Source organism: Pecten maximus, chromosome 1 (genome assembly GCF_902652985.1).
Source record: "Pecten maximus chromosome 1, xPecMax1.1, whole genome shotgun sequence".
Lineage (NCBI taxonomy): Eukaryota > Metazoa > Mollusca > Bivalvia > Pectinida > Pectinidae > Pecten > Pecten maximus.
In genome coordinates this window covers 15,845,374-15,859,875 of record NC_047015.1, presented here as the reverse complement: position 1 = coordinate 15,859,875, position 14,502 = coordinate 15,845,374, and the positions used below count along the sequence as shown (strand labels likewise).

The 14,502-nt window shown below is 38.7% G+C and overlaps 1 protein-coding gene across 1 annotated transcript in view; it reads left to right on the top strand.

Moving 5' to 3' along the window:
• Nucleotides 1–14,502, top strand: part of LOC117325942 (exportin-6-like) — a 55,610-nt gene that overhangs the window by 19,617 nt on the left and 21,491 nt on the right. The window contains exons 11-15 of the mRNA XM_033882474.1: nucleotides 1,199–1,291; nucleotides 1,629–1,858; nucleotides 2,277–2,369; nucleotides 13,125–13,275; nucleotides 13,441–13,587. Coding sequence (XP_033738365.1) covers nucleotides 1,199–1,291; nucleotides 1,629–1,858; nucleotides 2,277–2,369; nucleotides 13,125–13,275; nucleotides 13,441–13,587 — 714 coding nt within the window. The remainder of the gene's footprint in view (nucleotides 1–1,198; nucleotides 1,292–1,628; nucleotides 1,859–2,276; nucleotides 2,370–13,124; nucleotides 13,276–13,440; nucleotides 13,588–14,502) is intronic.

Genomic DNA, 14,502 nt, shown 5'->3' with positions numbered 1-14,502 from the left:
ATCACTGTATACTGGATCCTACCTCCTGTCATATCCTACCACTGTATATCCTACCTCCTGTCATATCCTACCTCCTGTCATATCCTATCACTGTATACTGGATCCTACCTCCTGTCATATCCTATCACTGTATACTGGATCCTACCTCCTGTCATATCCTATCACTGTATACTGGATCCTACCCCCTGTCATATCCTATCACTGTATACTGGATCCTACCTCCTGTCATATCCTATCACTGTATACTGGATCCTACCCCCTGTCATATCCTATCACTGTATACTGGATCCTACCCCTTGTCATATCCTATCACTGTATACTGGATCCTACCTCCTGTCATATCCTATCACTGTATACTGGATCCTACCCCCTGTCATATCCTATCACTGTATACTGGATCCTACCTCCTGTCATATCCTATCACAGTATACTGGATCCTACCTCCTGTCATATCCTATCACTGTATACTGGATCCTACCTCCTGTCATATCCTACCACTGTATATCCTACCTCCTGTCATATCCTATCACTGTATACTGGATCCTACCCCCTGTCATATCCTATCACTGTATATCCTACCTCCTGTCATATCCTATCACTGTATACTGGATCCTACCTCCTGTCATATCCTATCACTGTATACTGGATCCTACCTCCTGTCATATCCTATCACTGTGTACTGGATCCTACCTCCTGTCATATCCTATCACTGTGTACTGGATCCTACCTCCTGTCATATCCTATCACTGTATACTGGATCCTACCTCCTGTCATATCCTATCACTGTATACTGGATCCTACCTCCTGTCATATCCTTCCACTGTATACTGGATCCTACCTCCTGTCATATCCTATCACTGTGTACTGGATCCTACCTCCTCCATATCCTATCACTGTATACTGGATCCTACCTCCTGTCATATCCTTCCACTGTATACTGGATCCTACCTCCTGTCATATCCTATCACTGTGTACTGGATCCTACCTCCTGTCATATCCTATCACTGTATATCCTACCTCCTGTCATATCCTATCACTGTATATCCTACCCCCTGTCATATCCTATCACTGTATACTGGATCCTACCTCCTGTCATATCCTATCACTGTATATCCTACCTCCTATCATATCCTATCATTGTATACTGGACCCTACCTCCTGTCATATCCTATCACTGTGTACATATTTCTTCCAACAGTTTGAAACAGAATGGCAACACTTTCTACGGTCAAGTTTAGAGGTGGTTGCCAAAGTGGCAGAAATTCTCACCGCAGACGTTTTCCGGTTACTTGTAAGCTGTCATCTTTAACTTCCTTTGATCTAGAATCAAGAAATAATTTGATGAATAAAAGAACATAAAATTTATTTAAATTTATAAAAGATATATTCATTCTGTCATTTGAAGCAGTTGACTTGAATGTCTTCATATGTAAAAGTAATTCCCAAAATAAAAGTTTTCGCTGGCTTAAAGTAAAATAAAACACAGTGATTTGGCAGATTGCAAATACCAATTGTTTAAAGTAATACTAAAACAAATTAAATCACTCTATAAAGATAATTGTAAAAAAGATATTGAAAGCATGTTTCCATAAGCTATATTGTTAAAGGAATCACATCTGATTGTTTAGTACGAGCCATTCCAGGAACACTTAGAGATTTACCTGGGACTTGAGCGCTACTTGACTAATGGTGTACAAGGGCGACACCTGACAATAACAGCAGAGAACGAGTGTCGTCGTCTACACTGCTCCCTCCGTGACTTATCTTCCTTACTCCAGGCTCTAGGTAGACTGGCAGAACACTTCATTGGAGAGAAATTTCCAGACAGGTTCACAGACGGAACCATGCTGATATCAAGGTGTGTCTGTCCTTAGCTTATAACCTCTCTCCAATCCTCCCTGGACTTTATGTTGAATATAGTGGATACATCCAGGGGACAAAAAATAGCCACACACTTCAGTTTGATCTGCATCTATTTATGTGTATGTTTTCTCATAGTGTATTTTAATAAAAAAAAACATTTTAGAGACCGATTTAATGTAAGAAAGTGCATTGACCTTGTAAACAGCATACCAGACAGATTTATTATGTGTGTGTATTTGGCAAAGTGTATTTTTCTTTGGTAACATTTCTATAAATTATAAACTTTCATGTATTCCGATGGGACGATGTCATCCAATAGAAATAATTTTCAGACACAAATTTAAAAAAAAGTTTAATGATTCTGTAACCAGAGGATCCAACAGATTTTATGTCATTATTAATACTACTTGTAGGTTGATCCACACAGTAGTGTACGGTACGAAAACTCGCCTGTTTGAGGTGACGTCCAGTGTACAGAATGTCCTCCATACAGATTTCATAGGAGTGTAAGTATAGTGTCATTGACGTCCAGTGTACAGAATGTCCTCATAGGAGTGTAGGTATAGTGTCATTGACGTCCAGTGTACAGAATGTCCTCATAGGAGTGTAGGTATAGTGTCATTGACATCCAGTGTACAGAATGTCCTCATAGGAGTGTAGGTATAGTGTCACTGACGTCCAGTGTACAGAATGTCCTCATAGGAGTGTAGGTATAGTGTCATTGATGTCCAGTGTACAGAATGTCCTCATAGGAGTGTAGGTATAGTGTCACTGACGTCCAGTGTACAGAATGTCCTCATAGGAGTGTAGGTATAGTGTCATTGATGTCCAGTGTACAGAATGTCCTCATAGGAGTGTAGGTATAGTGTCACTGACGTCCAGTGTACAGAATGTCCTCATAGGAGTGTAGGTATAGTGTCATTGACGTCCAGTGTACAGAATGTCCTCATAGGAGTGTAGGTATAGTGTCATTGACGTCCAGTGTACAGAATGTCCTCATAGGAGTGTAGGTATAGTGTCATTGAGGTCCTGTGTAGACTTCCGGTTGACATGACTATGTGAGCGCACGTGCCTGAGGAGCTCCGATAAAAAAATCGTCAATTTCAAGTTTCCTGGTCAAAAAAGCAGCATTTGTCGGCACCAGCATCTGGCTCATGTAGCAAGGTAACGTGACACAAAAACATTCATTACTTTTTTCCAATTTGGAAACACGTTATAACTGAAAAGTACATGTACTGTACCTGCCCACCTGTGAACTATTTATAGCTGAGCTGTATACGTGTATTGAACGTTTACCCGAATGATGGCAGTTGAAGTCAATAAAAATGCTGAGTACCAAGCCCTGGTTGATTCATACAAAAACAAAGACATATCGGAGTGTTTCGCCAATATGCATTTCAGTTTTAGTCGCGAGGTTGATGCTATTAGAGGCACAGTTAAAGAACTCAGTTCGCGTGTTGATCAGCTGGAAAGCTTTGCCACTCATGCTAACCAGACTTTAAACATGATTGAGCCTGATATTAATAAGAAAATAACTAGTGAGGCTCATGAGAGACTGAAACTAGAAATATGGGGACGTAAGTGGAATCTTGTATTCAAAGGTATCGTGGGATCCGAGGGGGAAAAGCCAAGGGAGACACTTGCGCAGGTCAGAAAATTTTTATTGACGGATCTGAAAATTCCCCAAGAAACTGTTGACCAAATGGTATTCCAAGCAGCTCATAGGTTGAAAGGGGGTCAGGAGGGAAAAAAGAATATTATCGTTCGTTTTAATAGTCTGATCGACAGAGACGAGGTGATGGAAGCAGGCATGAGGCTAAAACCTGGATCGGGCTTCAGTGTTGTTACGGATCTCCCCCCTGAAATTAATAGAATCCGGGCACAGCTACTGAAACAGCGCTGGGAAATGTCCTCGGTGGAGAAGAAAAAGGTTAAACTGGTCTACCAAAGGGATTATCCTTTCGTCGCCCTGAAACAAAAGCCTAAGTTCTAAATGTTCTGATACATTACAATATATGCGAATACCGCTCGGTAGGATGAAGCTGACAGTACTTTATATCAATATTGTGTGACGGTCAGTATGCGTGACACGGACTTGAGCACGCGCGCACCGTTCTCGTGTCTTACCGGGGTGGAATGAATGACAATTGTGAAAACACAGGTGTAATGTGACATAACTAGCAGTGTTTTTGTATGTGGGTTTTTTTTTTTTTTTTTTTTATGTGACGACCAGTTTGTGTAGAGTGTATGGTGATTCACTAATAAAATAATAAATACATATATATATATCTATTAAAGTATAACACAAAGACTGAGGTTTTTACAATGTAATCTTTATCATAAGCTAGTACACTGAAGACATTTTGTTTACAGTTGTAAACTCTATCCTCTACCAATATCAATGTCACTTAATAGTGGATCAACCATTTTGTACCACAAAGATACATGTACACACATTGCCTTACGTGTAGTTTGTCAATCACTGGTACATTTAAAGGATTGCATATATAACGATTTTTTTTAAACTCATTTATTATTTGAAATGCAGATATATATATGTTGTCTGCCTACATGTACATGTAGTTTTCTGTACGGAGTTGTCGTTCCTGGTAAAGGTCGACAACACGGGACTCATCCCTATCAATATAATCGATTACTAAACGTTTTTGTGTTAGCTATTTTAGATTGAATTAATGAAGTTACAACGCTTATATATTATATACATGTATGTACAATATATACTTAAGCTGTGCATGCCATATAATTAGAATATTAATCCTAAAAATTACATATGACTACATTCTGTTAGTGTTGGCTCAGTAAAAAAAAAAAGAAAATTTTAATGACTAAAAATGTAGAATATCGGAGAATCCTCAGGCTCCTTATTCGGGAATATAGGGAGAATGTTTGAAAGGGAAGTTTATCTATGGGGATTGGGGAACGGGGAGTTTTCATTGTTTGTTTCAAATGCGTCATTCACTTTATTATCCAAATCTAAGGTCAAATTGTTGAAAATATACCTTATTGTCATAATCAATATACCATTTGAAAATGGGTAAAATACGAATCGGAAGTTTGAATTGCCGTGGTCTTGCTAGTGATTTAGTTAAGAGGCGGGACGTTTTTCATAGATGTCGATCAAAATACGATATCACAATTTTAACGGATACACACGGCCATACTAATTCAGAAACATTGTGGAGGAATGAATGGGGAGGTGATATAAAATTTGCGTCGTTTTCATCAAACTGTAGGGGTATTGCAATACTTTTTAAAAATTCTTTCGATTACAGTGTGGTTGGTGAGTACAACGACCCAGACGGGAATTTTTTATTATTAAATATGATTATACAAAATGTTAAATTAACACTTTGTGGAATATACGGTCCAAATGATGATACGCCAGCATTTTTTAGTAATCTACAAAATAGAATAGAAGCTATTGGTAATGATACTATAATCATAGCGGGGGACTGGAACGTCGCACTTGAATATGAAGTAGACACTTTCAATTATCGTCATCGCAATAATACCAGAGCAAATATTGAAATCCATAACATGATGCAAAATTTAGATCTAATTGATGTTTGGAGGGAATTTAATCCAGATGATAGAAAATACACGTGGTTTGGTCCAAATGGGAAAAAAAGTCGCCTTGATTATTTTTTGATATCCTCTGATTTACATAATAATATTCCTGCAGTAGGTATGGACTACGCTTACAAATCTGACCACTCGCCTGTTCATATTGAATTGGAATTTATTAAACAGCAGCGTGGGCGAGGTACATGGAAATTCAATAATAGTCTGCTCGGGGATCCGGAATATGTAAATAAAGTCAAGAATATTATCACAGAAGTTATAGCACAATACAGAGTAGATGACAATAATGACTTAGAAAACGCAGAATTCAACATAAGTGACAAATTATTTTGGGAAACCTTAAAACTAATGATACGGGGAAAGACAATTAGCTATTCTTCATTTAATAAAAGGGAACGAGAAAAACAGGAGAACGATTTGGACAGTGAACTAAAAAATTTGTATGATAAATACCATTCAGAACAAAATGCACAATTACTGCAGGATATCTCAGAAACAGAGGGAAAATTAAAAACTTTAAGGGATAAGAAAATTAAAGGGATAATCACAAGAGCAAAGGTAAGGTGGAAGGTCGAAGGGGAAAAAAGCACTAAATACTTCTGCAATCTTGAAAAACGACAATACAATGAAAAAATGATTCCTAAACTAATTAATGACAACGGAAATGAAATACACAATTTAAATGAAATACTTAATGAACAATCAGCATTTTATTCCAATCTTTACAATACGAAAGGAACATTGTTTAATGAAGTTCACCAAGAATACTTTTTTAATGATAATAATCCGTTTATAACTAAACTCACGGATGAGCAAAGTGATTCTATGAATGGTCCACTCACGGTTGAAGAATGTTTAAGAACAATAAAAAATATGAGTAATGGAAAATCTCCAGGATTAGATGGATTCACCGTAGAGTTTTATAAATTTTTCTGGACAGATCTAAAACATTTTCTGCTAAGATCCATTAATCAATCATTAAGAGATCAGGAAATGTCAATTAGTCAGAGACGGGGATTAATTAAATGTATTCCGAAACAAGGGAAATCAAAATTGTATTTAAAAAATTGGAGACCTATTACTTTATTAAATGTCGATTATAAAATTGCATCGTCGTGTATTGCCAATAGAATTAAACAAACTCTAGTTGATATTATAAGTCCGAGTCAGGCGGGATTTGTCAAAGGTCGTTACATAGGGGAATGTACCAGGATAATTAATGATATTATTGAAAAGACGGAAGTTAATAATCAATCGGGTATTTTGCTAATGTTAGATTTTGAAAAGGCATTTGACTCCCTTGAGTGGCCATTCATAGAAAGAACTTTACGTTTTTTTGGTTTTAACGACTTCATTGTAAACTGTTTTAAAACTTTATACTCACATATATCTGCCTGTGTTGAAAACAATGGTCACCTCTCTACTTTTTTTCAAGTTACACGCGGTGTGCGACAAGGGGATCCTTTGTCTCCATATTTGTTTATTATTTGTATTGAATTATTGAGTGCAGCAATCAAATATGACCCTGATGTCAAGGGCATAATTTTAAATAATTCTGAATATCTTATAAGTCAGTACGCAGATGACTCAACATTAATACTTGATGATGATGCAAGGTCCTTAGCAAAATCTTCATTTTTGATCGACATCTATGGAGAATGTTCTGGTCTAAAAACCAATTTCGATAAGTCTCAAGCTGTATGGATTGGGGTAAAACGGGGCTGCGGAGAGGAGATTGAAACGGAGCAAAATTTAACCTGGAATCAGCAAGGGAAATTTAAGTTGTTAGGGATAAGATACGATTTATCTAAAGATGATATTTATGAAGATAATTTTGTCGAAAAATTAAAATCAGTGGAGTCACTTCTCTCAGACTGGTCTTTTAGGAATCTTTCCATCATTGGGAAAGTGACTGTTATCAAAACATTAGTCTTTCCTATTATTGTGCAAATACTAACTGTTATCCCTAGTCCACATATTAAGATCCTAAAAAACTTTCAAAGATTATTTTTTCATTTTATATGGAATAGTAAAGTTGATAAATTGAAAAGGAACCTTTTAATTGGTGATTATAAAGATGGAGGTTTGAAAGTTCCGGATATTTTTTCTTACTGTAAATCTTTAAAACTTATATGGATAAAGAAATGTTTGGATTCTAGTAATCATGCAGATTGGAAAAGGTTATTAGTTGATGATATAGAACATGTTGGAGGAAATAAAATATGGAGTTTAACAAAACATGGACTAGAGGAAGTTGTTAAGAAGTATAGTTTTGGGAAATTTTGGAAGGAAATTATGTCTATTTGGGGAAATCTATACGAACTCCTCCCGACAGCCCCGGAATATGTTCTCTCTCGGCCTCTATGGTTTAATAAAGAAATAAAAGTTAATAGACGAACCATCTTCTTCAAAAATCTGTGTAATGAAGGCATATATTTTGTTAAAGACTTAGTAGATGAGCATGGTAACATTATGTCTCTAGATAGTCTTATTCAGAAATACCGAGTAGATATGAACTTTATGACCTACAATAGCCTTATTAGTGCAATACCGAGAGGCTGGAAGAGAATGATCACCAATTATGGAAAAAATATTGAAAATGTTTTGCATGACAATTTGAGGCAACTGAAAAATATTGAAAAGCCAAATAAGTTTTTCTATCAGAAATTACTGTCTACTGTATTAATATTTCCACAACAATCCCATGAAAGGTGGCACACTATTCTGAATATCTCTCTTAGCCAAGATAACTGGGAAAATATCCATGCACTTCCATTTCGTGAGACAAAGGATTCAAAATTACAAAGTTTACAATACAGAATCACCCATAGAATATTTTTTACAAACGCTATGCTATTAAAACGAAAGTTATTAGAACATCAGGAATGTAGTTTTTGTAGTGGTGCACCAGAAACAATATACCACCTTTTTTGGGATTGTACACATAGTCAATCACTCTGGACATGTTTTATAAATGCAGTTTTTATTAAATATAATGTTGTTTTAGAAAGAAAACCTGCTACTTTCCTATTTGGCATAAATGATGATGTTCAAGTGATAGGTTTAAATATATGCATATTGCTCATTAAGAAATATATATCGTTGATGCGACAATATCAAAAAATTCCAAACTGGGAAACATGTAAGACATTTATTCGAAATTACAGAAATCTTGATCTCTATTCGACCTATATGTTGACCCAAAACGCAGCGAACAAGATCCGGCAAAAATGGGAAAGTATCAAACTTATTTTAGAATGAACTTTGATATTTTGTCTATAATGTGTGTTTTCATCAACAACCTTTGTCAAAATTGTACCTTAACTATGTGATTGATGCAATTAAAATATCAATTAAAAAAAAAGAGGTCCAGTGTACAGAATGTCCTCATAGGAGTGTAAGTATAGTGTCACTGATGTCCAGTGTATAGAATGTCCTCATAGGAGTGTAGGTATAGTGTCACTGACGTCAAGTGTACAGAATGTCCTCATAGGAGTGTAGGTATAGTGTCATTGACGTCCAGTGTACAGAATGTCCTCATAGGAGTCTAGGTATAGTGTCATTGACGTCCAGTGTACAGAATGTCCTCATAGGAGTGTAGGTATAGTGTCATTGACGTCCAGTGTACAGAATGTCCTCATAGGAGTGTAGGTATAGTGTCATTGACGTCCAGTGTACAGAATGTCCTCATAGGAGTGTAGGAATAGTGTCATTGACGTCCAGTGTACAGAATGTCCTCATAGGAGTGTAGGTATAGTGTCACTGACGTCCAGTGTACAGAATGTCCTCATAGGAGTGTAGGTATAGTGTCATTGACGTCCAGTGTACAGAATGTCCTCATAGGAGTGTAGGTATAGTGTCACTGACGTCCAGTGTACAGAATGTCCTCATAGGAGTGTAGGTATAGTGTCACTGACGTCCAGTGTACAGAATGTCCTCATAGGAGTGTAGGTATAGTGTCACTGACGTCCAGTGTACAGAATGTCCTCATAGGAGTGTAGGTATAGTGTCATTGACGTCCAGTGTACAGAATGTCCTCATAGGAGTGTAGGTATAGTGTCATTGACGTCCAGTGTACAGAATGTCCTCATAGGAGTGTAGGTATAGTGTCATTGACGTCCAGTGTACAGAATGTCCTCATAGGAGTGTAGGTATAGTGTCACTGACGTCCAGTGTACAGAATGTCCTCATAGGAGTGTAGGTATAGTGTCACTGACGTCCAGTGTACAGAATGTCCTCATAGGAGTGTAGGTATAGTGTCACTGACGTCCAGTGTACAGAATGTCCTCATAGGAGTGTAGGTATAGTGTCACTGACGTCCAGTGTACAGAATGTCCTCATAGGAGTGTAGGTATAGTGTCATTGACGTCCAGTGTACAGAATGTCCTCATAGGAGTGTAGGGATAGTGTCACTGACGTCCAGTGTACAGAATGTCCTCATAGGAGTGTAGGTATAGTGTCATTGATGTCCAGTGTACAGAATGTCCTCATAGGAGTGTAGGTATAGTGTCACTGACGTCCAGTGTACAGAATGTCCTCATAGGAGTGTAGGTATAGTGTCACTGACGTCCAGTGTACAGAATGTCCTCATAGGAGTGTAGGGATAGTGTCACTGACGTCCAGTGTACAGAATGTCCTCATAGGAGTGTAGGTATAGTGTCATTGACGTCCAGTGTACAGAATGTCCTCATAGGAGTGTAGGTATAGTGTCATTGACGTCCAGTGTACAGAATGTCCTCATAGGAGTGTAGGTATAGTGTCACTGACGTCCAGTGTACAGAATGTCCTCATAGGAGTGTAGGTATAGTGTCACTGAGGTCCAGTGTACAGAATGTCCTCATAGGAGTGTAGGTATAGTGTCACTGAGGTCCAGTGTACAGAATGTCCTCATAGGAGTGTAGGTATAGTGTCATTGACGTCCAGTGTACAGAATGTCCTCATAGGAGTGTAGGTATAGTGTCACTGACGTCCAGTGTACAGAATGTCCTCATAGGAGTGTAGGTATAGTGTCACTGACGTCCAGTGTACAGAATGTCCTCATAGGAGTGTAGGTATAGTGTCACTGACGTCCAGTGTACAGAATGTCCTCATAGGAGTGTAGGTATAGTGTCATTGACGTCCAGTGTACAGAATGTCCTCATAGGAGTGTAGGTATAGTGTCATTGACGTCCAGTGTACAGAATGTCCTCATAGGAGTGTATGTATAGTGTCATTGACGTCCAGTGTACAGAATGTCCTCATAGGAGTGTAGGTATAGTGTCACTGACGTCCAGTGTACAGAATGTCCTCATAGGAGTGTAGGTATAGTGTCACTGATGTCCAGTGTACAGAATGTCCTCATAGGAGTGTAGGTATAGTGTCATTGACGTCCAGTGTACAGAATGTCCTCATAGGAGTGTAGGTATAGTGTCATTGACGTCCAGTGTACAGAATGTCCTCATAGGAGTGTAGGTATAGTGTCATTGACGTCCAGTGTACAGAATGTCCTCATAGGAGTGTAGGTATAGTGTCACTGATGTCCAGTGTACAGAATGTCCTCATAGGAGTGTATGTATAGTGTCATTGACGTCCAGTGTACAGAATGTCCTCATAGGAGTGTAAGTATAGTGTCACTGATGTCCAGTGTATAGAATGTCCTCATAGGAGTGTAGGTATAGTGTCATTGACGTCCAGTGTACAGAATGTCCTCATAGGAGTCTAGGTATAGTGTCATTGACGTCCAGTGTACAGAATGTCCTCATAGGAGTGTAGGTATAGTGTCATTGACGTCCAGTGTACAGAATGTCCTCATAGGAGTGTAGGAATAGTGTCATTGACGTCCAGTGTACAGAATGTCCTCATAGGAGTGTAGGTATAGTGTCACTGACGTCCAGTGTACAGAATGTCCTCATAGGAGTGTAGGTATAGTGTCATTGACGTCCAGTGTACAGAATGTCCTCATAGGAGTGTAGGTATAGTGTCATTGACGTCCAGTGTACAAATGTCCTCATAGGAGTGTAGGTATAGTGTCATTGACGTCCAGTGTACAGAATGTCCTCATAGGAGTGTAGGTATAGTGTCATTGACGTCCAGTGTACAAATGTCCTCATAGGAGTGTAGGTATAGTGTCATTGACGTCCAGTGTACAGGATGTCCTCATAGGAGTGTAGGTATAGTGTCACTGACGTCCAGTGTACAGAATGTCCTCATAGGAGTGTAGGTATAGTGTCACTGACGTCCAGTGTACAGAATGTCCTCATAGGAGTGTAGGTATAGTGTCATTGACGTCCAGTGTACAGAATGTCCTCATAGGAGTGTAGGTATAGTGTCATTGACGTCCAGTGTACAGAATGTCCTCATAGGAGTGTAGGTATAGTGTCATTGACGTCCAGTGTACAGAATGTCCTCATAGGAGTGTAGGTATAGTGTCATTGACGTCCAGTGTACAGAATGTCCTCATAGGAGTGTAGGTATAGTGTCATTGACGTCCAGTGTACAGAATGTCCTCATAGGAGTGTAGGTATAGTGTCACTGACGTCCAGTGTACAGAATGTCCTCATAGGAGTGTAGGTATAGTGTCACTGACGTCCAGTGTACAGAATGTCCTCATAGGAGTGTAGGTATAGTGTCATTGACGTCCAGTGTACAGAATGTCCTCATAGGAGTGTAGGTATAGTGTCATTGACGTCCAGTGTACAGAATGTCCTCATAGGAGTGTAGGGATAGTGTCACTGACGTCCAGTGTACAGAATGTCCTCATAGGAGTGTAGGGATAGTGTCACTGACGTCCAGTGTACAGAATGTCCTCATAGGAGTGTAGGCATAGTGTCATTGACGTCCAGTGTACAGAATGTCCTCATAGGAGTGTAGGTATAGTGTCACTGACGTCCAGTGTACAGAATGTCCTCATAGGAGTGTAGGTATAGTGTCACTGATGTCCAGTGTACAGAATGTCCTCATAGGAGTGTAGGTATAGTGTCATTGATGTCCGGTGTACAGAATGTCCTCATAGGAGTGTAGGCATAGTGTCACAAATATATACATCAATACCACAAAGAGGCAGAGGCATCCAATGGCCTGTAGGTGCAGGTTGGTAGATGTGTCTTGTTCATTAAGAATGTGATCATTAATTCTTAATCACATTCACTGTACAGCTAAGATATGGCAACTGTAGATTCCTGAAATTGAGAGAAACTTTCGTCAGCTGCAGAAAATCTATGGTAGCCGCAGGGTCACCATACAGCATATCCCTTTACGGGCTATATTGATCCCCTCAGAATTATAGCACAGAACATTCGACAGTACATCGGCCATATGGTGGCTTAACATTTGTCACGTGTGGAACAGTTATGTAAACCAATCATTGGAACAAGTATATATAGCAGTCAGTCTGGCTGCATGGTCCAACTATAGTCCCCTGGTGGCCAACTTTGTGTTTTACAAAATGAAAAAAATATGGTTACCACAGGGATGCCAAACAGCAACTGTGCAAATTATCACTTTAAAAGATGTACAGCAGCTGCAGGTTTTCTGTCCCCAAAAATTCAAAATGCACCATGCCACAACTGGCCATGACAAATGCGGCCAGGTCTAATATGAGAATGAGAGTAAAGATTGTAAATACTTGAGATAAGAATGTGGAATCCTTCGACCTCTAGCCTTACTGTTTATGTTTGCAGGCATGCCCAGGCCATTGCGTCAGTGCAGGCGTTTGCCCATTGGTTAGGTCAGTATCACAGCGAGTCCCAGCGCGTACAGGAAGAGAAGGAGAAGTTTGTCGCACTTCTCTCCTCACTGCTGGATTCTCTCATACCACTCATCACTAAAGAGGTAAGTCTCATTCTGATGTCGGACGTTTTAATTTCTACAGTTACTTAGCAGCGTTAAAGTAATTAAGTAATAAGCTCAATGCATCCTGAAACTCACACACTTATTATAATGATTTAAGTGATACATTTATAGGATTAACTCTAACTGTACCTTATACTTCTTCAGACACCAGAGAAGATTATCCACTCTGCTGTCCACTTGGTATTATCAGTGTCCACTACAGTCCGGCCAAGGTTCCTCCTCCAACTGACCAGTATTCAGTCCATGTTTCAGATGGCTAGTCAGGGAGGCTACAACCATCTTTCCAATGAGGTCAGTCATCAATTCTGTTGTCATGTACAGTTGATCAGTCAGTAATTAACTACCAGTAACCTATGTTATCATGTACAGTTGATCAGTCAGTAATTAACTACAAGTAACCTGTGTTATCATGTCAGTAATTAACTACCAGTAACCTGTGTTATCATGTACAGTCCAACAGTCAGTAATTAACTATCAGTAACCTGTGTTATCGTGTACAGACAGTTGATCAGTCAGTAATTAACAACAAGTAACCTGTGTTATCATGTACAGTTGATCAGTCAGTAATTAACTACCAGTAACCTGTGTTATCATGTCAGTAATTAACTACCAGTAACCTGTGTTATCATGTCAGTAATTAACTACCAGTAACCTGTGTTATCATGTCAGTAATTAACTATCAGTAACCTGTGTTATCATGTACAGTTGATCAGTCAGTAATTAACTACCAGTAACCTGTGTTATTATGTACAGTTGATCAGTCAGTAATTAACTTCCAGTAACCTGTGTTATCATGTACAGTTGATCAGTCAGTAATTAACTATCAGTAACCTGTGTTATCGTGTACAGACAGTTGATCAGTCAGTAATTAACAACAAGTAACCTGTGTTATCATGTACAGTTGATCAGTCAGTAATTAACTACCAGTAACCTGTGTTATCATGTCAGTAATTAACTACCAGTAACCTGTGTTATCATGTCAGTAATTAACTATCAGTAACCTGTGTTATCATGTACAGTTGATCAGTCAGTAATTAACTACCAGTAACCTGTGTTATTATGTACAGTTGATCAGTCAGTAATTAACTTCCAGTAACCTGTGTTATCATGTACAGTTGATCAGTCAGTAATTAACTATCAGTAACCTGTGTTATCGTGTACAGACAGTTGATCAGTCAGTAATTAACTACCAGTAACCTGTGTTAT